Here is a 22,710-nt window from a genome sequence, read left to right as displayed (position 1 = left end):
ATATACAGTAAAGTCTCGTTATATCGATATCGGTTATATCGATAGTACCGCTTATTACGATACTATTTTCATTTCCCTTGCACATTTCTAGTCTTTTTATGTATAATTAGTACCGTTTAGTACGATACCCGGTTATGACGATAATCCGGTTATTACGGTGCTCCTTTTCATCCCCCGCCGGCCATTTTTGTTGTTTATATCGATATATCCGTCGCGCCATTGGTCAACTTGGTCACGTGTCTTGTTACGTGAGCCGCCATCGGTCGCGCTATTGGTCGACTTGGCCGTGTGACTTTGTCACGTGACACGCCATCGGTCGCGCCATTGGTCAACTTGGTCACGTGTCTTGGTTACGTGTCACGCCATCAGTCGCGCCATTGGTCGACTTGGTCAGGTGACTTGGTTACGTGCCCAGCACCCGTGTAGCAGAGCCATTTTCATTTTCAGACGCTAGCTCGTGTGTAGCAGACGAGATTGAAGTGTTTGTGTTAAAAGGTAAAAATGGGAAGCAGAAGAAGATCGATGACTTTTTTAAATTGTATACATAATACAGTAAGATGTAAGCGTTGCAGTTTCCCTGTTGTGTTATGTACATGCCCACTGTACTGTATATGAATGCAATCGTTTTTTGCAACAATGTTTCTTGTTTTGTCTGCTGAATCGCGATGATTTTGAAAATTATTAACATTCCATACTGTGTATTAAAGGACAGCCGATGTCACTTTTTATTCACATGCAAATAAAAATGACTTCACGCCAAGACGTCTTGCATTGCTTGTGAATCCAAACAATGGCTTCAGATTCGGATAATATGCTTTTTTGTTACACATCCAGTTATGAATATGTTTCAAATACACTGTAGTTCTGAAGATTAAAGCATACATGTTTACAATCATTAAAGAATTATATGTGCCATTTTGAGGCAACATTGGGGGAACATCTCCCCAAAAAAAAGGGAGCTAATGGCCAGCTCCGTTTCTTATATGGCGCTTGGCTGCCCTCTTTTGGCGGCTTTTGTTTAATGCAGTTCGGCGCAGGATCGGATATATCGATAGTCCCGGTTATATCGATATTTTTTCGGACTCCCTTGAATATCGATTTAACGAGACTTTACTGTATATCCCTACTGTCCAGACATGGCGGTGCCGGACTCTGCTATAATAGGTCAGCTAATTTAAAAGTGGCCTTTTCTAAGTTACGTACCAGCAGAAGGATGTCTCTCCCAAAGTTGGCAGCAACCAGGTTAGGTTTACAGAAGACATACCAAATGTATGGATTTGTACAGTATGTATGTACAGTATGTGCAATATGTATGTACAGCATGTATGGACAGTATATATGTACAGTATGTATGTATGTACTGTCTGTTTGTATGTACTGTATGTATGCACAGTATGTATGTACTGTATGTGCAGTATATACTTTGTGTACATAATGTGTACAGTATGTATGTATGTATGCATGCACATTATGTACAGCATGTATGTACAGCATGTATGTACAGTATATATGTATGTACATCATGTAAGTACAGTATATATGTATATGTAAGTACAATATGTACGTATGTATGTATGTATGTATGTATGTATGTATGTATGTATGTATGTATGTATGTATGTATGTATGTATGTATGTATGTATGTATGTATGTATGTCATCCCTGATAGTGGGATAGCAATGAGATTACAATGTTTTCTGATGGCTATGGTGATAAGGACAATGCATCACTTACCCCTTACACTCAATGCACTCAGTTGCTTGGCAATGCACAAAAAGCCTCCCACCCCGATCACCCCCGGGAAGATCATGCACAACATCATGATGTTGATGTTTCTTGTCTCTAGGAGGGCTGGGGAAAATGGCCCCCGCTGAGCTTATTTCTATGTCCCACTCTGGCGCATCTACTGTAAAAGCTTAACATTAAACTGTTGTCTTGGATGATACAAGATGACAAGACATTGTGAGGCCTGTGAGTGGAGAGATGCACATATAAACACACTTTGCAGGAAGTCACCGAAGCTCCTGTTCAGAAACTGGCGGCCATCAATGACATGACATGTTGTCAGTCAGCTCCAGTTGCGTTTTCAAACTTAATGGATCATGACAAGCTCTCCAGCCACCCACTGGGGGTCCAGAGGGAAAACGCCCTTGGTGAGCATGACCACTCAGCGCATTCACATTTAACATTTCATTCGTCAATCCTACTTGAATAAAATGAATTCAACATCCTCGATTCTGACCCGTCCACACAAAACCACATTTAACATAGTACAGCCTTCATTTCTCTGCTCTTTAAATCACCCTGGGGCTGCACTTTTTAAAAATCAAATCCCTCCAAGTCAGGCATTTTCTGTTTATCCTTGGACCCCTTTCACTCTACTTCCTGTATTATCTGAAATAATCTTACGGCTTCCCAAGATTCTATTCATCAGAGCAGAGAGAAGAACGCGTTGACGTTGACTTAAAGAAGAAAAAAAATATCTGTGGCTCAAAAGAAAAAAGGGGGACAAAAAGAGTGATGCGCTTCAGATGAAACAGCCTGTGTTGTCTCACCCTTGCCGTCCCCGCCCTCTTGTCAATGCCGCCTCAATTGAACAGTGCAGTGGGAATTAAATTCCAGCAGGGGCTCAGGGGGGCAACTGTGCACTGTTTGCCAAGCAGGGTTGTGGAAGATTGGCGACAGTGATGTTTGCTGAACATAAAAATGACACAATCCAAGGGGTCAGACGGGGCGCCGGGCAAAAAGAAAAGGAGGGTGACAAAAGTCATTTATTCAAATACACCGCAGCACTTAATCTTCATGACATTTAAAGGTGGGGGGAGGCCATGGATATTCCAAAAATTATAAATCCCAGTATGACCTTTTTCCAAATCAGTAGTACTCCAAACAAATCCATCTTCTGGGTGTGCAGCCTTTGCAGCATAATGTTTGACGATTTTGAGGGTGACAAAGGAGATGCAAAGCTTACAAACTGTTTTGCTGTAACTGAGCCTAAAATGCACAATGCTACTTGGTCACTTTCATGATCATTTTGGTAGCATACAATCAAAAGAGTGCAATGCTGCACGAAAGTAAATAAATGTGACTGTAAAGTTTCCTTGAGCATTTGAAAGGAGTTTGGAAATAAAATGTATTATTATTATTATTTTTTTAGTTGTTAGGGACTCTCCAGAAAGGAAAATGTATGGAACTGTATCGCCATCTAGCGGTCAAGAGGGACTACATAAAATTACCAGTTTGATAAGATTCATGATTACATACAGTATGAGCCCATCTTTGCTCAATTTGGCATTGTCCTTTGCTTCACTGGAGCGGCTGAGCAAACCGCAAGTCTTGTTGCATGTCTAAAATATCCACATCCTTGCCTATGTCTTAGTAATGGTTTAAGATTCTTAAAATATCTTCCTTTACAGAAAGGGAGGAATGCACTTGGACACCAGGCCCGCCAATACTTGTTTCCCAGCAGTCAAAGTCGCAGTCTTTCAATTCATGTATCGCCGTCTCGACTACACTGGAGTCTGTATCTACAAATAAAAGGCAAGTCATGAATGTAAACACTTGAGAAAGGAGACAACAAAATAGTCAATCCCAGTTTATCTTGGGAGTAATTCCAGGTCACCTGCAACAGGTGAAAATCTGGAAATAAGAGATACTGAATATATATCTTTTTTATCATCCCCCCCTCTTAACCCACTTAACTCATTCACTGCCAGACGTGCAAAAATGTGTCCACTTCAGTGTGGGTTTTTTGTCATTTTCACTCAAATTCCAGGACCCAAATAATATTGAGTTTTAGGACTACATAAACATTCAATGTGGCGTAAGAAACCTTAGACTCTCTTCTTTCATCAGAAAAAGAGTTAATTCATAAATTTTATGGGTCTGGGGTTATCTGAGCTTGAAATGGGGGCTGCCGTACAAAAGGCAAATGCTGCCTCCTCGTGGAAGGAAAAACATTGCCAGAGGTCTAACCAGCGTTTTATCGGCAACCCCGCAAGAAAAACTAAAACCCGAACAAATTCGGGAATGGTGCTCCAATGGCGTCATATTTTCAATTCAATAAATTCAGGAATGGCAGTGAACGAGTTAAACTTAGAAAACACAATTTTTACAGAAACTGTAATTGTATTTCAATAATGTAAAGTCCAAAACTTTCCGTATGTATCGTGATAACTGTGAGTCAGGCATATGTGAGACAGGGCTTTGCGAGGTTGCATGCAACCTCGCAAAGTTTGCACATCTAAGCGTGATCTGTATCGGAGGCAGACTTAATTGTGTAAGTTTGTGTCTTCTCACGTCAAATAAATGGCTAAAAAGTGCATCAGAAACAGTCTCTCTCTCTACCTTTGCCACACACGAGAAGACGATAGTAAATGTCAACCTCCATATTAAAAAAAATAAATTGCTTAAAAAAAAAAATGCACTATCGCAGCGCCTATTGCGGGAGAAAACTGTACATCCTACTGGAGATCAACGAATAACCTACCAGGTCTCAGGAGAGTGATGCCACAGCCTCCTCCCCCTGCGCCTGTCAGCTTGCTGTGGAGACCCCTGGCAAGCGTGACCCGACAGAGGGTATCCAAGGCAGGATGTCCCACTCCCATTACATTCAAAAGATGTTGGTTTATATCAATGAGCTCCTAGATGTACAATGACAAAAAAAGCAAAGCTGATTCTAACATCCTCAGGTACAGAAATTATACATTAAATTTGAATATTGTGAATTTTTTTCACATATTGTTACCTCAAAGCAACGTATTTTCCGGTGTATAAGGTGCGACCAAAAGACCTCATTTTCTTCAAAGGATGACGCTGTGCCTTATACGCCGGTGCGCCTTATATGTGAAGTAATATTGAGCCACAACAGGTCTTGAAACTTCTATCATCAGCTACCAACTTCATTCCTCCCGTAGAATAAGTAATCCTTATAGTGCCTTATAATGTGGTGTGCTTTATATATGGAAAACTTTAATATATTTATAGATTATATTAGTCATTCATTGAAGGTGCGCCTTATACAGTGATACCTCAGTTTACCAACCCCTTGGCTTACAAACTTTGCGGTTTACGAACGTTACATTAATGAAAATTTTACCTTGGCATACGAACTTTCTTCATAAACGGAGCTACCTCAAAGAGTGATGTGTCGTTCGCGAACGAGCACGTTCTTCTAACAACAAAATGGCAGTCGACTGTTTTTGTCCTCTATTCCCCGCCCCTGTTTTTGTTAAAGCCACGTGATTGGTCAAGAATGCAGCAGTGAGGTGGGGTGGTTTAAACATTAAGGAGACAGGCAGACGACAGTGAGAGAGTTTCAAATTTATAGTTCAAAGGCAGAGTGTAGACTGCAAGGTTAAAATATGCCATCAATCAGGCTCCACAAACAACCCGCACAAGCCATCTGTAAACTTGATGCAAAAAGCTATCAACCCAGCTAAACAGAACACAATTTATGAGGAACTTGATACAATTATCACAGAGAAAGCACCTACAAGGATCATTCCTCAAGATGGTGAAAGAAGGTTACGTTCCTCATCAAGTGTTTAATGCTGATGAAACCGGTCACTCCATTCCATCAAGCCATCAACGACCATCACAAAGGTAAATAAAATGACTTCATTATACAGTACAGTTTATTTCTTTAATTGTAATACCATAGCACATTTATTATACATAAAATAAGGTATATTTTGTGTAGTTTTAAGGCCTAGAAAATTAGAAAGTAGAAAATTATGTTTTATGGGGACCTGGGAACGGATTATTCTCATTTTAATGGTTTCCTATGGGAAATTTTTTTGGGATACACACTTTTCGCCTAACACACTCTGTCTGGGAAACAATTAAGTTCGTGAGCCAAGGTATCACCATACTCACGTGCGCCTTATATATGGAAAAAAAATGAAAATACACCATTCATTGGGGGTGTGCCTTAAAGGACAACCGACGTCACTTTTTGTTTTTTTTAACTGACATCAGAAAAACGTTTTATAGCATCTAAAATACCCAAAACATGCAGTATGATGCAAAACACCAATAAAAATGACATAAAGTATCAAAAATCTGCAAAAAAATTGAGCTGCGAATTGGGCATTTTCAGAAAGTCCCGCCCCCAGTTCGTGACATCACGCCAAGACGTCTTGCATTGCTAGAGAATAAAAACAATGGCTTCAGATTCGGAGAATATGCTTTCTTGTTACACATGCAGTTATGAATATGATTCAAATAGTTCTGAAGAGGAAAGTATACATGTTTGCAATCGATTAAAGAATTTATTCCATGTCATTTTGAGGCAAACGGGCGGGGGGGAATGTTTTTCAAACCAAACAGTACAGCAAAATACATTGATGTGATGGAAGGACGCTACAATACGCCTTTTTTGCGGTCAGGGGGCGGTCCTTTAGTGACGTCACATACGGAATCGTCACCAACTCAAAAACAAGACTTCCTGAATATTCAGTGCGAGTCTTAAAACGTAAAATATAGCTATATGCGGTGGAATCTTTGTAAAATACGCTCAGTAGAAGTCATTTGAAGCTATTTTACAAATTCTAGACAACTTGTCCGGAGACGTCGGTTGTCCTTTAAACTCTGGTCCGCCTTATACACCGGAAAATACTGTAACTATATGCATGCCACCTATCTGCACTATTACCAAACAAATGTAATCACATTTTATAGTTTGACCCTCGATTAACTCCATCTACCTTATTTCTTGTTGGAGAACGCACAATTCCAAATCCTAACAAATTCAATGTTGAAGAGCATACCTCTAAAACATTGTAGGACTCTGCTGTGATGGGCTCATGGGTCATCTCAAGGAGGACTCCCTCACAGGTGCAGGAAATAGCATGCACCGAGTCCAGCACAGGAGTCAAAATTGTGGGAAACTGAGATTTGGGAAAGGGGGGTATTAAAAGGTTATTAACATTGACTGAAATTAACTCAAATTTGTTTTCTAAGAAGTTAGGACTGCTTATAACTTTCAAAATTAGATAAATTGCACTTGTCTGATCACAACACAGGCTAAAGTGTGAACACCTGCTGTTGTCACCAAGGCAACAGCACACAGGGAGACTAGCTAAGAGTTTAATTTCAATCTTTTATGGCAGCACTCAACATTAGGCTCTGGAGTGTGTGCCATACAAAGGAAATGACTCCGATATTAATTAAAACATCAGCAGGTAACACAGGTGGGGAGGGGAAACATTTAGTACCTTGTTAATTTTGTCCTTCACCCTGGCAACAAGTACCTTGGTGCTCCGTGGCACTTTAGTGTTAGTGAGGAGAATTCTTAATAACGGCATCCTAAAAGTCGAATACACACAAAAAGAAGGCAGAGCTAAATGTGTTCACGTGCCCTGCTGAGACGACAATTTATACCCATCGATATTCATTTTGGGGAGAAAAATATGTGCTGCGATTTGATGAATCCACTCCGTGGAGTTTTAATCAGTCCCCCTACCTGCTCAGTGGTATTATCCTCCCGGCCGAGAACATCAGCATGCCTCCTGCACAGAAACAAATCAGTCATTAAAGAGATAATCATCTGATGATAATGAACATTGTTGCCGCACATAATATTCCAGTGACTCCATTAAAAGAGTGTCCACGGAGCCACAAAGGTGTCACACAAATCAGTGCGACGCCATGTGTCGGGCCTTACCCAATGTCCCAACAGCGTTGTCTATTCCAGAAGGATTACCATGGATGATCATTTCACCTTGGAAGGCCCAGCTGTTGATCAACTCCAGGTCCTCCTGACACCATCTGCAAAGATGATTCTCATTATTGATTGTGGTCTTCTGCTTGACCATACCACTGGGATTTCTGAAGAAATGATTGGTTGGTGACCAACACTGAGAAGATACTGTCATAGTCGCATTATGTTTTTCCCCAACTTTTGTAAAGCCGCCCCCACTTTCAATGCAGATAACTCTACAAACAAGTAAGAAGGCCTGAAGTAAACTTTATTTCTGATGAAAGAAGACAGTCTAAGGTTTCTTACGCTGCATTGAATGCTTATGTAGTGCTAAAACTCAACACAGACGCTCCACACCTTACGAACAAGATAGGTTCCGAGCGGTCGTTCGTAATGTGAATTTGTTCGAAAGTTGCTTCTGTGCTATATTTTGTATGGACTGTATGTTTCAGAATCAGAATCAGAATCAGAATCAGAATACCTTTATTCGTCCCGCAATGGGGAAATTTGCAGTCCACAGCAGCAATTGAAGAGGGATGGAAGTGAAAGGATAGAAAACAAGATATTCTAAGCATAACAAAATAAAAATGTCAACTGTATACTGTGCAAATGTAGATGTGCAAAAACCGTTCTATAAATAAGACTGTACATAGTGCAGAATCAAGAAATGCATTTAGATATATTGCAACAACCCATATTTACAAGGACAACCGACGTCTCCGGACAAGTTGTGTCCATAATTCGTAAAATGGCTTCAAATGACTTCTACTGAGCGTATTTTACAAAGATTCCACGGCATATAGCTATATTTTACGTTTTAAGCCTGGCGCTGAGAATTCCGGAAGTCTTGTTTTTGAGTTGGTAACGAGTCCTCACCCTACGTCACTGAAGGAACGCCCCTGACCGAGAAAAGACATACCTTGCATCACCCCAATGCATTTTGCGGTACTTTGTTTGGTCTGAAAACTTCATGTTGATCCGTTTTGATGGCGAAATTAGAAAAAAAAACGCAGAAATAACGCAATGGTGAATCGTTGTATGTTACACCGAGACAACTCTGAGATTCGTTGACATAAATTCCAAGCTGAAAAATAAACACATTTCCGACAGAGATCTGGCGCCATCTTCTGCATTTTCTGTGACGCTACACATCAGTCTTCATCCCTCAAAATGACCCGGAAGACCTTCTTTCATCGATTGCAAACATGTATGCTTTCCTCTTCAGAGCTATTTGAATCATATTCATAACTGGATGCGTAACAAGAAAGCATATTCTCAGAATCTGAAGCCATTGTTCAGATTCTTGAGGAGCAAGACGTCTTAGCGTGACGTCACAAACTGGGGGCGGGACTTTCTGAAAATGCCCAAATCGCAGCTCAATTTTTTGCAGATTGTGGACACTTTAAGTCATTTTTATTAGTGTTTTGCATTTGACTCAAAATATCGTGTTTTGGGTATTTTAGATGCTATAAAACGTTTTTCTCATGTCAGTTAGGAAACAAAAAAGTGATTTTGGTTGTCCTTTAAGTCAAACACTGAACGTGGAAGTATAAAACACAGACGCTCTAACAGTTGTTAAATAAATTCACACCTACTGTAGTACGACGACAAAAATCCTTGGGTCTTCAGAAAGCCATTACTGAAGCTGCTGACACGTAATTACAGAATTATGTGCTAACAGCCATTACTATTTGTTATGCATCGCCTCCTCCTCGGAGTAAAATAAATTCACACCTACTGTAGTACGACCACGTAAACCATTCATAAAATGACATTTTGTTATGAATCGCCCCTCCCACATACTCTAGACAGCCAATCGTAATCGAGCTCGGAACCTCCTCCTCGGAGCGTCAACTGGGAAGAGGGACTTCCTCTCCGCCCACCTACTCTACGCAGCCAATCGTAAGCGGGTTCGGCGGATCGGAGCCTGAACTCATTGGCAACACTTCAGCATAGCCTGCGCTGATTGGTCAGCCTTGGTGTCCGTCGCATAAACATCCGTCCCTTGAAACCTCCAATGTGTCTGTGTGTGTACATCTGCGTGACACCCCGTGGAAAAAGGTGCGCAATACAAAATCTAATTTGCAGCATGTCTGTCCGAACATTTTCAACATACCCGCAAAAATGTATGTATGTACCTTCGTTTGTCACACGAATGTTTGTAAGTCGGCGAGTGTCTGTATTCTGTGGGTCCTGCACTTTGAGTGAAAATGACAAAAACCTTAGCACTGGAGTGGACACATATTTGCATATCGTCTGGCAGTGGATAATTTAAAAAAAAACATGCATTTAGTCACATAGAATGCCATTACCTGGCAGTGTGTTCCCCCTCTTTGAGAGGTGCGGGAATGGCTCCACTTGCACAAAGTAAAGCTGCCGCTAAACACACCGAGTAGGCTGCACTCGAACCCAGTCCTGCTCCGGTCGGCAGCTCCGACCACACGGATATTGTCAAGCTGGGCAGCTTGCTATATGCGGGGGAAAAAAGAAAGTTGCTTGTGTTAAGAAAAACAATTGCTTCTCCAATGACATTTGTTCACATGTAACACACAATGGGAACAGTAATTTGACTTATTCTGCTTGACAGCCATGCATTCATGGAATGGAAATTGTTTGAATTGAAATTGTAAAACCTCTGTCTCCAAAAGAAAATAAACACTGGTTTATTGATGGTCTGCTGGCTTGAAGCCAGACTTTTATTAAAGCTCATTCTTTTGGGATCCATCACTTTTGGCAAACATACCAGCTTTGTGTCAAAAGCAATTAAATATACTGATGACCTGAAACCAAATGGAACATCTCTATCTCTATCCTCTCGGATTATCTTGCTACAGGGTCTATACGTCTGTGTAAACTCTCAGTTGTACAGGAGTGGTCCATTGATGAAAAGGTTTCTTCAGCCGTCATCTGTACTTCTTTGAAGGTGTCGGACGTTTCGCTTCTTATCCAAGAAGCTTCTTCAGCGAACTAAAGTCTTACTGGTAGTATCGGCTCTATATATATATCCCTAATGTCCAGACATGGCGGCGCCGGACACTGCTATGATAGGTCCCTACTCTCAGGTTGGGGGGAGCAGAGGACCACTTCCTGCAGCCCCACCAATATATATAGGGCCGATACTACCAGTAAGACTTTAGTTCGCTGAAGAAGCATCTTGGATAGGAGGCGAAACGTCCGACACCTTCAAAAAAGTACAGATGACGGCTGAAGAAACCTTTTCATCGATACAGAGTCTATATTTGGTCACATTTTTGTAGTGGCAGACTGACATTTTAAAAGTGCTATAAAAGTGCATGTCAAAGGACAAAGCATCCTCAATGAAACAATGCACTTGTTATCTGGGAGCCCTCTAGTGGTGTGATCATTGTTTACAACTCTGAGTAGCAGCAAACACAAGAACTAATTTCAGCTCTCTCGCTAGTTGTTTTACACAGCTTGTAAAAGAAAAGATTCCCCACCTATTTTCCGATTCACTATTTCTATTAAATAACTAGGACAAGAAATCAGAGGATCGGAGAGGCCTGCCAATAATTAAGAATCAGACTTGCGATAAAGTCTGCAGTCAGACAGTGCCTGTGTCAATCATGATTCCAGGAATGGCAGGCCAAGGGAGTGAAGTTTTAAAATCAACATTCAACACACAACGTTCCACACACATCACACCAGAGGTCATCATGCATCTAACTGACTGACTTCAGGATGTCGTCTCTCCGTGTAAAATTACTGAATTGCTGCAGTAATCTGTTTTTTGGTGGGTTCAGAGTAAAATAAAATGAATACAAAATTAAGGCATCTTGAAGGATCTAGTGGCACTGTTGTTTCCAGTATGAATGGTGCGTTGATTATTGGCCCTGTTGCAGTCTGACAGAGTTATTTGAGGCATACAAAAATGACTGATGAAAACAAATGCATCGTACCCTGATCCAAACAAGGAGAGGTACATGTAGAGGAACGCCAAGGTGGCCATGTTGCTTGTATCAAAGTTTTCATTTGCTCCACCAACAAATTCACGTAGTCTCTTCACAAGTTCCTGATCGAGACGTTTTAAATCTTCCTGCTTGCCTATTAAATGCAATGATAACAAAACACAGAGGCCTGACATCAATGGTAAGACAACATTTTGTTTAGCCCAAAATGTGAAATAATTGTTTCTATATTGTAGAGAAAAACGTCAAAAGATGTGATCCTGCCTACGGAGTGGACAATGACAGGTTGGACACTTAGTTCATTCTAGCGTATTCTTTAAGGAATGGTAATTACTGGATGTCTCCTTTAACGGGGAATTTTAATAGCGCACTTGTAGGCAGATGCTCTTTAGCTTCTTTGCATTCTTCTTAATGCCTTTGTCTCAATAATTCATTTCAACGTAATGCAAAATTAAAATAATGTCGAAGAGAGATATTTAATCTTGCACTTGGTAGAATTGCTTACCACGTGAACATTGTACAAGATGCTTCACTTCAGACACATCCCAGCAGAGGAAGGTGTCAATATTTGGGAGGTTAATGCACACTTTTCCATTGTTAGTGGCTTTCATCTTCAAGTATGTTCTCAGATTCAAACTCACAGCAAGTGCGACCTGTAATGAATCAACATAAATTGTTCATGTATACGAAAGAAAGCATGTCTCTTCCTGAATCAGTAATGTTTGAAACGATGCAATAAATGCCTACGCCTTACATTAAAAAGTCCATTTTACTAATGAAACGTAAAAACACTGCTAAAAAGTTCATGAAGCTTTGAGTGGCTGTAACATTCTGCATCAAACCTAATAGGACGTTTTGGGACTTTGGTTCGTGAACAAATTACCTTTCCGTACACAACAGCGTGTTCTCCGTGAAGAATTGCCTTTCCCGGAGCAGATACGACGCATTCCTTAACTGGTAGCATCTTTTCACAAGACATCAGCTGTGCAAAGAAATTGCTATGTGTCACATGCAGGTAACGCTAATTTCCTTGAAGACAAAACAGGCAGGTAATTCCAATGCATTCATTAGGTCTCAACTGAGATTGCATTGCTTATTTAAAATACTGGAACGTGAGAAAAATCCCAGTGGCAAATAAACTCGCAGCACAGTCACTCGAGTTTACACTCAGCTGACATGACGGAAGACAGCCTAGTACGGCTTCGGCCAACATTAACCAATCAGCGTACATCTCTTCTTCGGCTGTCAAAAATTTTAACCAATCACAATCTGCGTTTTCTCCAACCATACCTTGCGTTATCCAATCGTGCGACGAAATTATATGCATTGATAATCTACGGATGCTGCGATGGAACATTTGAGGACACTGTCATAAACATGGCTACGTTTGTTGGCAAAACTTCGATTTTGTGCTATGTTTTAAACAGCGTAAGGAATATTAGCGGGCGACAGAGAAGTGTATCGTCGTTCTTATGGAGAAGGTTGCAGAATTTAAATTGTGATATGCTGTTGACGTAATATTTGCGTTCATAAAATATGGAGGTGATGGTCGCTGTGCAAAAGCCAGCGACCGACGTCTGTAGTTGATGTATCGAAAAGCACGTTTAAGTACCTGATGTGTTAATTACGACGTTTTCAGCATTTTCACGCCGAGATCAATCTTTCACTTTCACAGTTACGCCACCGATCGAGAGAACAGAGCTCCCAAAATCTATACCAAAACGGGCGACAAAGGTTATTTTTGATGGCAAATTAAGAATGAATGAAGATGCTCCATTGATGTACACACGGACTTGCTTTTTTCACCTTCAAGGTTTTTCAAGCACATTTACTGGAGAAAGAAGACCAAAGGAAGATCGTATTTTTGAAGCTTTAGGAAACACAGATGAATTGTCTTCAGCAATAGGGTAAGAAATGTTTACACACGGACCAGTGAACACACTGATGTTTTTCCTCATTAGTCAAATTGTATAAAATATTTTAGATTGGCCAGAGAATTTTGCCAGGAGAAAGGCCATATATTCACTTATCAGCTAGATAAGGTGAGATTTATCTGGCACTACTTCTTTGATGACGCATTAGTGACCTAGGGCAAATTTTATCACTCAGATACAGTGCGTTTTGCAAGATGTCGGCGCCAATATAGCCACTCCTCAGTCATCAGCAAGAGAAAGTCATCTAAGTATGTACATGTGTTTGCAGCTTATGTTTCACATCAGTAAATGTATTCTGTTCTAAATATGTTTTGTTTGTTAAGCGCGGACAAAATTTTCTGGAACGCCAATAACAGATTTGGAAGGCTGGATTGATACATTCACAGAAGAACTCCCTCCTCTCACTAACTTCATTTTACCTGTAAGTCAGAGTATTCATTTAATTACTGTCTGCATGCAACTGTTGATTTTATTTTATTTTTTTGGACACATGCAATACAGTCTGGAGGAAAGAGCAGTGCAGCTTTACATATAGCTCGTGCAGTCTGTCGCAGAGCTGAACGCAGGTCAGTTTGTGCACACCCCTCTTTCGTGAACAAGAGTCATCCATTCTAATTCTAGTGGTGTTTTACAACATCTGTGTTCCTATTATAGCGTCGCTCCAATTGTGCGTGCTGGGGAGGCGGATCCAGATATTGCCAGGTTTTTAAACAGGTAAGTGCGCTCTCGTTGACAAGAAAATGGTATTATCATTATGCTATCTTGAAACAAATCTAATTAATTCTTCAATATTTTCCAGATTGAGTGACTACCTTTTCACCGTGGCCAGATATGCCACCCTAAAAGAAAACAACAAGGAGATAATCTACAAAAGACCTGAATAATACATGATTATAATAAAACACTTCCTACACATTTGGGTTGTACAGTCATGTGCATATTTTATATTAATTATAGATGAGATCAAGACATCTATTTGGGTGCATCTTTATAAGAAAGCTTTCAGTGAGCATGCACAACTTGGCAAAACTAACATCCAGTTGCATCATTTAAATTTTGAAATGTACCATTCTGCAAGTCATCACTCATGGCAATCGTTGACAGCTATGGCAATGTCTCCTCAATCATTTTACCCTGCTTTCTCATTGGATTTTGGTCATTTTATGATATTGGCACAGCACATTGGATTCTGAATAGAAATTAGGTTCCAGTGTGAAAACTCTGCACAATTCACAAGATTTGACACCAGCCCTGGCTTTTCCACGAGAGCTTACTGCCCCACGTTATGAGCGATAAATTGCGGTCATCGTAAGGTGGGTTACGCAGGGAAGTGACACATTCCAAGCGCGTACTTCTTAGCAGACATGACTTCCTATGAGAGAATGTATCAAAGCTGTAGTGTCCATGGTAGGAACCAATTCCACTGGCACCTGTCCACCAAAAACAAATGAGTCACATTTGATATATTATGATGAATATTGCCTAATTATTCTCAAACTTACCAACTCCACCGAAAGGCAGCGTCACGATGAGAGACTGGAGTGTGCTGTCGTTGGAACAAAAGCTTCCACTTGATGTTTCACTCATGACTCTTGAAATCACCTGCATTGTCACAAACAATACATGCAAAGGATGATGAACCGTATGGCCAGTTCACAATGTAAAAAGGGTAACCGCAACTTGAATGTCACTAAACCTGCACATGCAAGTGAATTCAGCATCTTGCCTCAAGCACCACAAAAACGTAAAATGGCAGTTTAGCAATAAAATGACGCAGGTCAGTTTGTGCACACGATTACTTTTAAGGGATATTCTTTTTTTTTAACTGTCAAAAATAACTTCAGCCAAAAATTCAAAACATTAAAATAATGCTATTTTAAAATACTGTAATCTTTTACGGAGTCACATTCATGGTATTTGTCATCTGTGCACGTTTTAATTTAGTGGTTCTAATATAGCAAAGCAAGAGAAGAAATCAGCAAGCAAGAAACACAATCTGTCATCCTTCCTTTTTTCCTCTCTTGCATTTAATGGGATTTACTTTGAGAAGTTGCAACGTGAATGTCGTCATTTATGAAAGAAAGAAGAAGTATTTATTAAAAAAAATTGTTGCAATGTAAATTTTGACATTTTTTAAAAATCATTTCCACACATCTGATCAGGGTTTACTTGACTGAAAAAGAGGTACAGCTAACATTGAAAACAGTGCATTCAGGAATCATACTGTATGTGTCTATGTAATTTTTTTAACAACACATTGTAGAGGATGGAACATAGCCATGCATAACTTCAGGGATGCATCTGGGAAATTAAAAAAGGGGGGCCAGTTTGCCCCCTTATGTGTGAAAAGGAGGCTAAATTCTAAAATTCATGGCCCGATTTAACGAGATTATCCAAAACTGTTAGAAATAATCAAAAATACATCCATTGGAGCATAATTCTAAATTGCAAATGAAAAAAAAACATTGAGTAAAATTTATTTTTCTAATATATCAACAACATTTTTTATTCAAGTCAAATAATTTATTCATACATAAAATAAACTAATATTTTCAATTTTCTTTAGTTACTACACAATCAATCCTAATGCTATTTTGATATTGTACGGTAGTACAGAGAAGACAAAGAGAACAGACTTAGCACAGTGTATTTATTACTAGTGTCGACTTGCATTTATTTTCTTTTAAAATTTCCAATGTGCTGCAACAGCTCTGAAATCATTCCCATTATCCACTAAATATGAATCATGAACAGTAGTTTGCTGCAACGAATTGTCACTACACTCCGCAGACTTATTCAATTGTTTCTTAAAAAAATGAGAATATGCTTGTTTGTTGACTGTGTTTAACGTCTTTTATAAAAGAGTTTTTACTCCTGTTCTCACGCTCTATATGCAACCATCAGCTATGCTCAATGTAAATAATGCGATGTACTATGGGTAAATGAATACATGTACATTCAATTAACCATTTCGACAGTTTCCGGCGGATCGTGAAAAAGCTTTAGAACGCACCGAAACAAATGCAAGGTGATTTTGTCTAAATATCGGTAAGGCAAGATGTCAGACGACGAATGTTAAAACCTCCGAAGGAAAACAAACAGTTTTCAATTGCTGTTTAACTAAATTAGTTTCCTGAGCTGTTGTAACAGAAGTAGCAACATGCGCTAATCGTAATAGACTCGCGCCTTTGCTGGCGCAGTGGAGTTACAAAGTTACGCCAGTGGCGTTCCAAATGAGTAACTGTGGCCTCCCTGTAACTTCATACGGGAGGCCATTATATTGCATGAGACCACCGAAAATCATGTGCATGTGCTTGAAAACAATAAAATAAAAAAGAAATGAGAGATATGTAAAGGTTATGATGTTGGCAACATACAAAAGTTTTCATACAACAGTTTTGACCTTAACAAGTCTACTCGAGTTCTGCTTCATACCTTGCTGTCTTTGGAATACACATACACACAGAGGGGTTTCTCGTGTTTGTTGATGAAGGCAATCGTTTCATCCACGTTGTTTACAGAGAGAACTGGAAGCACCGGCCCAAAAATATCTTGTTGCATGATGGAGTCCGACTCATCAACTTCGGTCAAAATTGTCGGGGCTTCAGACAGAATAAACACATTTCTCAGCCAAATATTACTGACACAATATTTTTTTTTGTGTGTGTGTTGGCACTCACCAATATATTTCTCTGCCTCTGTCACCTGTCCACCTAAGGCCACCTTGCCAGACCTCCACAACAAGTCCTTTGTGCGGTTAAAGATGTCCAGATTAACCATGCGGCAAAAACTTTTGGATTCTCTGGGATCGGAACCATAAAACCGCATCAGGCAGCACTTAAGTGCTTGAACCAGACGGGTTTTGACATCCGAATGGCACAGGATGTAGTCAGGAGCCACCAAGCTTTGCCCGGAATTTTGAAAGCGGGCCCAGGCGATGCGTTGGGCTGTGATGGTAATATCACAGTGTTGGTCTACGTAACACGGGTTCTTCCCACCCAAAACAATGGTAATGGGTGTCAAACATTGAGCTGCAGCTTGAGCAATCCGAATACCTTCCTCTCTGGTTCCTGAATTTTAACATAACACATTGATTAAATCCTGTACGCCAATGATGATTTGAAGATGGGATGTATTGGGTCGCTTAACGTCTTACCAGAAAAGAAGATATGATCAAATTTAAGTTCCACAATGTCAACCAAGTCATTGGTGCTTGCAAGAATTACATGGAAGCATTCCTTGAGGAAAACAAGGATTGTAGATCATTACATTGGCATTGTGTACATTGAATCAGATTAATTCCAAAACCAAATGTTTCAGAATCAGAAAGTACTCCCACAATGGGGAAACTGTGCGATCTCCAGCAGCAAAATTGAAAGGCGTGGGGTGGGGGTGGTGGGGTCATAAGATAAAACAAAGTTCAGTCGCTCACGAGATACGTTCCGAGCGGTCGTTCGTTAGGTCAATTTGTTCGTAAGTTGCGTCAGTGCTATATTTTGTATGGAATGTACGTTTAAGTCAAGCACTGAACGGGGAAGTATAAAACACAGACGCTCGAACGGTCAGAAAATAAATTCATACCAACTGTAGTATGAAGACACACTGTATATCTTTGTGTCTTCAGTAAGCCATTACTGAAGCTGCTGGCACGTAATTACTGAATTACGTGCCAAAGCCCGGAAAAAGGCGCAAATCTCGCGCCGGGAGAGTGGCTGCCTTTCCAGCAGCTCATGCATTTTGTTTTTCTACTTTCATTCCTTTCATCACTTTGCTGCTGTGAAATGTAAATTTCTCCACTGTGAGACTAATAAAGGCAAATCCAATCCAAATACAAAATCTAATTTACAGCATCTTTGTCCAAACATGTTTTGACATACAGTAAAGTCTCGTTATATCGATATCGGTTATATCGATAGCACCGCTTATTACGATACTATTTCCATGAACGCAAGGAGAAAATTACATGCGCGCAGGATCGGATATATCGATAGTCCCGGTTATATCGATATTTTTTCAGACTCCTGAGAATATCGATATAACGAGACTTTACTGTACTTTCCTTGCAAAAATGTTCCAATAATGTACCATTATTCGAACTCGATTGTTCATAAGTCTGCATTTTATGCACATAAAAATGTCAGGAAATTGATCAAATGTCAAAAGTAATGAATCATTGTCTCAGATAAATAAATGAACAATGTGCTCATTCACATGGTTGTGTTTTCTCCTGGTGTAGCTATACACCGCAACAACAAAGTACGTAAATAAAACATCTCAGTATGGTGCAGTGCAGGTACACACAGCAAATCACAGCCCAATGCATAAACATGTGAAACAAATACATCCCTGACATTGACATTCAAAATTTAGCACCATTATCTTTGAAATGGCAGATTTTGACAACCCTCAATCAATCTCGATAGGTGTCTCTGCAATGATCTGTTCAAAAGATTCCTAAAACCAAATGTCTTTCCACGCAGAACTATGACAAGTGATTTTGCAGCTATTAAAAAATAGTCACAATTACAAAAGAGAAAAAAAAGACTCATGCGACTACTACTGCTGCTGCTACTCACGTTGTCCAAGTATAAGGGGATGAGACGTTGGAGAAGTGCTGCTGTGTGGGCCGTGCACACAGAAGGACCGATGATGGCACAGTTCCCTATAAAACAAATAAATGAGGCATATTTGTAAGATATGCTACACTTGAATGTGTCATGGGTAGTTGTACCTGCTGCAATGGCTCCCACCAGTGGCACCAGGCACATTTGAACTGGACTGCACCAGGTCCCCATGATCAACACAACCCCCAGGGGCTCGTTTACCACAAGACACTCATCCAGACTGGTGGACTGAGCAAAACAGACATGATCAAAGTTAGTCATAAAAGGTGGAATTTATGAGGCAATATATAAAAACTTCATTGAGCAACTATAGAGAGGTAGAAGTGATGTTTATGAATACCAAACTATTGGGGCTATCATTCTATTATTTTCATAAACGGTCTTGAGTAGAGACGCGTAGATGAATTTGGATGACGAGTGACCACGAGCAATCAGTTTCCATGTGGCCTAACCGAGAAAAAAAACAGAGTTAAAGCCTTCAACTTTTAATCTTCTTTGACATAGAATGTCGAAATCTGATGGAATGTTCCCCGCCAAAAGGTTGTGTTTGTAATCTCAATGTTTTCATAAAGAGTCTCACCAAATTTCTTTCCACCTGCTGTGGCTGCATCCACTTCTTGAGGTTGCTGATGGCATGAAGAGCTTCATTTTTAACCGGAATCAACTCCAAGACAACCGTCTCAAATCGTGGCTAGCTCAAGACAGGGGGTTTAAAAAAAATTGAATTCAAAATCAATTCTCACTTCCTTTAAACAAACAAACACAAAATCATACCCCCCCCCCTCCACCTTGTGTAGATCTCTTCCAAGAGCATCCACAAAGTCACACTCATGTTCCTCCAGCATTCGCAGTATAGCCTCCAGCTGGGCCATCCTGAAGTTCTCCTTGATGGTGCGCCTGGCCTGGAAGGACACCCGGGCTCTTTTAAGATGATCCTCATACTGCAGCGGGTACGTCTTCAAACATGGTTCGCCCAACCTGGTTCTTTAAAAGCCAACAGCCAGTTATTATCGCGCTCATAAGAATCAACTAACTACCTTTAGGCTACAGTGACACACGCCTACCTTCTACATGTTAAACGTCCATTCCTTTGACATGCAGAGCAAGCCTTTGTCTTTGTACTCATGTCTACTCGAGTAAGCTCTCCTGTGCTGGACTTCCTCATTCTAACTGGCGAACTTGTGAAGTAAAAGTCCTACAAGCAGGGGTTCTAGTGAAAATCCCAATAAAGCCCTCCAGCTAGTCAGGTGATGCACACAACTAAAGGTCTGAATCAAGGGGAGATCAGCCACAGTTACATACATGTTAAGTCTCACGGTTTGGTCGGGAGACTTCTGATTTTATAATAATAATAATAATAATAATAATACATCTCATTTCTACGCGCCTTTTCAAAACTCTCGAGGACACAGTTACAGGATGTTTTTCTGCGAGTGAGCAGCGGCAGCCAGACGCGCCAGCGTTCACTCAACCCGAAAGTAACACACACACGCGCACGCATACACACACGTACACTAACTCAAATATAAAATGGTCATTGGCACAGTAACGTTCACATCATTAATAGCACCTCCAGATATAATACAGTTGATTTCGAACGTAAAAAAAATACATTATTCACGGTCCTCCGAGCAACTTTGTTCCCCAACGAACAACCAATCTGGCCAAACAGGAGTCGTATGACGTCGCTATTTCCTCAATCACATTATAAGCGCCTTTCAAAACTCTCTAGTGCACTTTATTTTGACCATAATACGCACTTTATAAAGCAACTGTTGACACAATTCATTTGTAAGGTGTAAGAAAAGAAAATGTAAAAAACAAAATACGTACATCTTTATACTAATTGAATGTATAAACAATGAAAGCTTTTTTGTTTTATTTACTGCTAATTTATACTTTTGTAACGCTCATATTATTTTAACACGCACCACAAAATCGAGAGTACGAAAATGTCCCGATTTATGATTTCTGAAACTTAAAATGTGTGCAGTTAGCATGACGCATCTTACTCACCCACCACCAAACCGATTAAGTTATTAAACTGTAAATGTAAATTTCTCCACTGCGAGACTAATAACGGCAAATCCAATTCCAAAATCCAATCCAACTTTAAACTTACCTTGGTAAAGATTTGAACCACTTAGCAGTAGAAGGGCTTTGTGGGATGCTCATGGCTTAATTTAACTTGTTCTGAACTCAATGGGTTTCTCGTTAAGTGTGTCACAGTGCGCAGGACTGAGAAAGGATGTATGCATTCATGAAATGGTTATCGAAAAGCTCCAAACGTGTTTCACTGGAGCCGTTGTTCCCAATGCAATGGCGTTCCGTTTATAGATTTAGTTGTGCTTGCATGCAATATTGCTGTCTCACCAGCAGCTGCTTGCAATGAAACATAGAATTGAATTGAGAAAGGGGGAGGGGGGAAATTGGAGCAAATATTTTATATAACAGTCCAGTGCGCATAATCGATTGAACATGACAGGAAAAAAAATATTTACATACATGACACACTTTACACAAGAACTGCTCTTCAACACATTCCATAGTGCAAATTACCCAAAAGACACCAGATATTTCGACTCTCACATAATGAGGGAATGATAGCTTGGGGGTATGCTTATTTGCACTTTAATGAAGTGGCTTATATTTAAATTATTCTATTGCCGACTGATCTTATCTTTTACTTTCTGTGAAAACAAACAGCACTTCTCTTTTTAATTCTGTAAACACGTTTAAAACATTTAGGCCCAGGTAATGCAAATCCCATGAGCAGACTTGCGAATATTACACCGATCAGTTATTAATAAATATTTTGTAGCGTAGGCCTCAACAGCAAGAAAGGCTTTTCGAAATGTATCAATTAAGTCACAGATAGACGCCGCCAAATTTCATGTCTCCAAGCTAGTCACAGAAAACTTTGGATATTTGATTAAGAATAAAGTTCTGAAACACAAATATGTTAAAACTTTAAAAATATATGATAGATATGTTAACAATAATTTAAAAAAGATGAGAAAGTTGTAACAATTTTCATGAAATGTAATTGCGTCAGAAAGACTGTCATGAAAAAAAAATAGCCACCGTTTCATTGTGTGTGTCTGTGCGTGTGTTTAAAATTAACACTCACAATAAAGGTAATCATTGTACTTTTAGTGTACATTTTTCGTCATGGGGCGGGGGGTAGTATCCTAAAGCCAATGTACCTGTATTTGAGAACATACCATTTTGGAATCGGAGTTCAACAATACAATAAGACAGAATATCTACAGTCCAGTAGATCTATTTGTCTACATGCCTCATTCAAATGCTAGTATTTGTGATAAAAAAAATAAAAATAAAAGGGGTGGGGGGTCCCTTCCTCACTTGACTTGCACAGGTGACAAACGTGGTGGAATAGGTTTACTTTTTTTATCTCATTTTTTAATATTACAAAATCCTGGCAACCGAACAGTTGTACGGCGACTTATATCCACAGTATATTAGGTTAAATATGATGTTGAGGGACAGGAATGAAGTCTGT

At 39.9% G+C, this 22,710-nt stretch overlaps 3 protein-coding genes across 4 annotated transcripts; 1 reads left to right on the top strand and 2 right to left on the bottom strand.

The window, feature by feature from the left end:
* Nucleotides 1-2,741: 2,741 nt before the first annotated feature.
* Nucleotides 2,742-12,811, bottom strand: mvk (mevalonate kinase). The gene is made up of 10 exons (XM_088994333.1): nucleotides 12,513-12,811; nucleotides 12,135-12,282; nucleotides 11,621-11,765; nucleotides 10,016-10,171; nucleotides 7,668-7,771; nucleotides 7,467-7,512; nucleotides 7,219-7,309; nucleotides 6,772-6,891; nucleotides 4,491-4,644; nucleotides 2,742-3,528 (listed from the first exon to the last, which is right to left on the bottom strand). The coding sequence occupies exons 1-10, from the start codon at nucleotides 12,606-12,608 to the stop codon at nucleotides 3,377-3,379; spliced, it is 1,212 nt and encodes a 403-aa protein (XP_088850459.1). The 5' UTR covers nucleotides 12,609-12,811; the 3' UTR covers nucleotides 2,742-3,376.
* A 167-nt stretch (nucleotides 12,812-12,978) lies between these two features.
* Nucleotides 12,979-14,478, top strand: mmab (metabolism of cobalamin associated B). The gene is made up of 9 exons (XM_088994336.1): nucleotides 12,979-13,110; nucleotides 13,305-13,363; nucleotides 13,443-13,536; nucleotides 13,614-13,671; nucleotides 13,739-13,811; nucleotides 13,887-13,984; nucleotides 14,065-14,129; nucleotides 14,218-14,277; nucleotides 14,363-14,478. The coding sequence occupies exons 1-9, from the start codon at nucleotides 13,007-13,009 to the stop codon at nucleotides 14,445-14,447; spliced, it is 696 nt and encodes a 231-aa protein (XP_088850462.1). The 5' UTR covers nucleotides 12,979-13,006; the 3' UTR covers nucleotides 14,448-14,478.
* A 144-nt stretch (nucleotides 14,479-14,622) lies between these two features.
* aldh3b4 (aldehyde dehydrogenase 3 family, member B4) lies at nucleotides 14,623-21,377 on the bottom strand. 2 transcript variants are annotated; one of them, XM_088994332.1, is made up of 10 exons: nucleotides 21,310-21,377; nucleotides 19,976-20,171; nucleotides 19,768-19,878; nucleotides 19,295-19,415; nucleotides 19,140-19,225; nucleotides 17,720-17,801; nucleotides 17,244-17,633; nucleotides 16,999-17,165; nucleotides 15,066-15,165; nucleotides 14,623-14,993 (listed from the first exon to the last, which is right to left on the bottom strand). In XM_088994332.1, the coding sequence occupies exons 1-10, from the start codon at nucleotides 21,360-21,362 to the stop codon at nucleotides 14,794-14,796; spliced, it is 1,506 nt and encodes a 501-aa protein (XP_088850458.1). In that variant the 5' UTR covers nucleotides 21,363-21,377; the 3' UTR covers nucleotides 14,623-14,793. The 2 variants fall into 2 exon arrangements, with proteins under 2 accessions (XP_088850458.1, XP_088850457.1); XM_088994331.1 differs by lacking the exon at nucleotides 21,310-21,377 and adding an exon at nucleotides 20,252-20,821.
* Between the last annotated feature and the right edge of the window lie 1,333 nt (nucleotides 21,378-22,710).

This window comes from Hippocampus bargibanti, linkage group LG04, assembly GCF_051943395.1.
Source record: "Hippocampus bargibanti isolate YZ-2025 linkage group LG04, ASM5194339v1, whole genome shotgun sequence".
NCBI lineage: Eukaryota > Metazoa > Chordata > Actinopteri > Syngnathiformes > Syngnathidae > Hippocampus > Hippocampus bargibanti.
Note: the sequence above shows the minus strand (reverse complement) of the source record. Positions and strands in the feature narration are given on the sequence as shown.

Excerpts from the sequence above, each read along its gene's own strand:
- mvk (XM_088994333.1), bottom strand. The coding sequence starts at position 12,608 with ATGTCTTGTGAAAAGATGCTACCAGTTAAGGAATGCGTCGTATCTGCT. Across the intron at positions 7,772-10,015 it reads GAGGGGGAACACACTGCCAG|ATGGTGTCAGGAGGACCTGG; the intron begins GTAATGGCATTC and ends TCATCTTTGCAG. Across the intron at positions 7,513-7,667 it reads CAACGCTGTTGGGACATTGG|GAGGCATGCTGATGTTCTCG; the intron begins GTAAGGCCCGAC and ends GTTTCTGTGCAG.
- aldh3b4 (XM_088994331.1), bottom strand. The coding sequence starts at position 20,352 with ATGAGGAAGTCCAGCACAGGAGAGCTTACTCGAGTAGACATGAGTACA. Across the intron at positions 19,226-19,294 it reads GGTGGGAGCCATTGCAGCAG|GGAACTGTGCCATCATCGGT; the intron begins GTACAACTACCC and ends TTTGTTTTATAG. Across the intron at positions 17,166-17,243 it reads AGAGGCAGAGAAATATATTG|CCCCGACAATTTTGACCGAA; the intron begins GTGAGTGCCAAC and ends TTCTGTCTGAAG.
- mmab (XM_088994336.1), top strand. The coding sequence starts at position 13,007 with ATGGCTACGTTTGTTGGCAAAACTTCGATTTTGTGCTATGTTTTAAAC. Across the intron at positions 13,537-13,613 it reads GAATTGTCTTCAGCAATAGG|ATTGGCCAGAGAATTTTGCC; the intron begins GTAAGAAATGTT and ends AAAATATTTTAG. Across the intron at positions 14,130-14,217 it reads TGTCGCAGAGCTGAACGCAG|CGTCGCTCCAATTGTGCGTG; the intron begins GTCAGTTTGTGC and ends TTCCTATTATAG.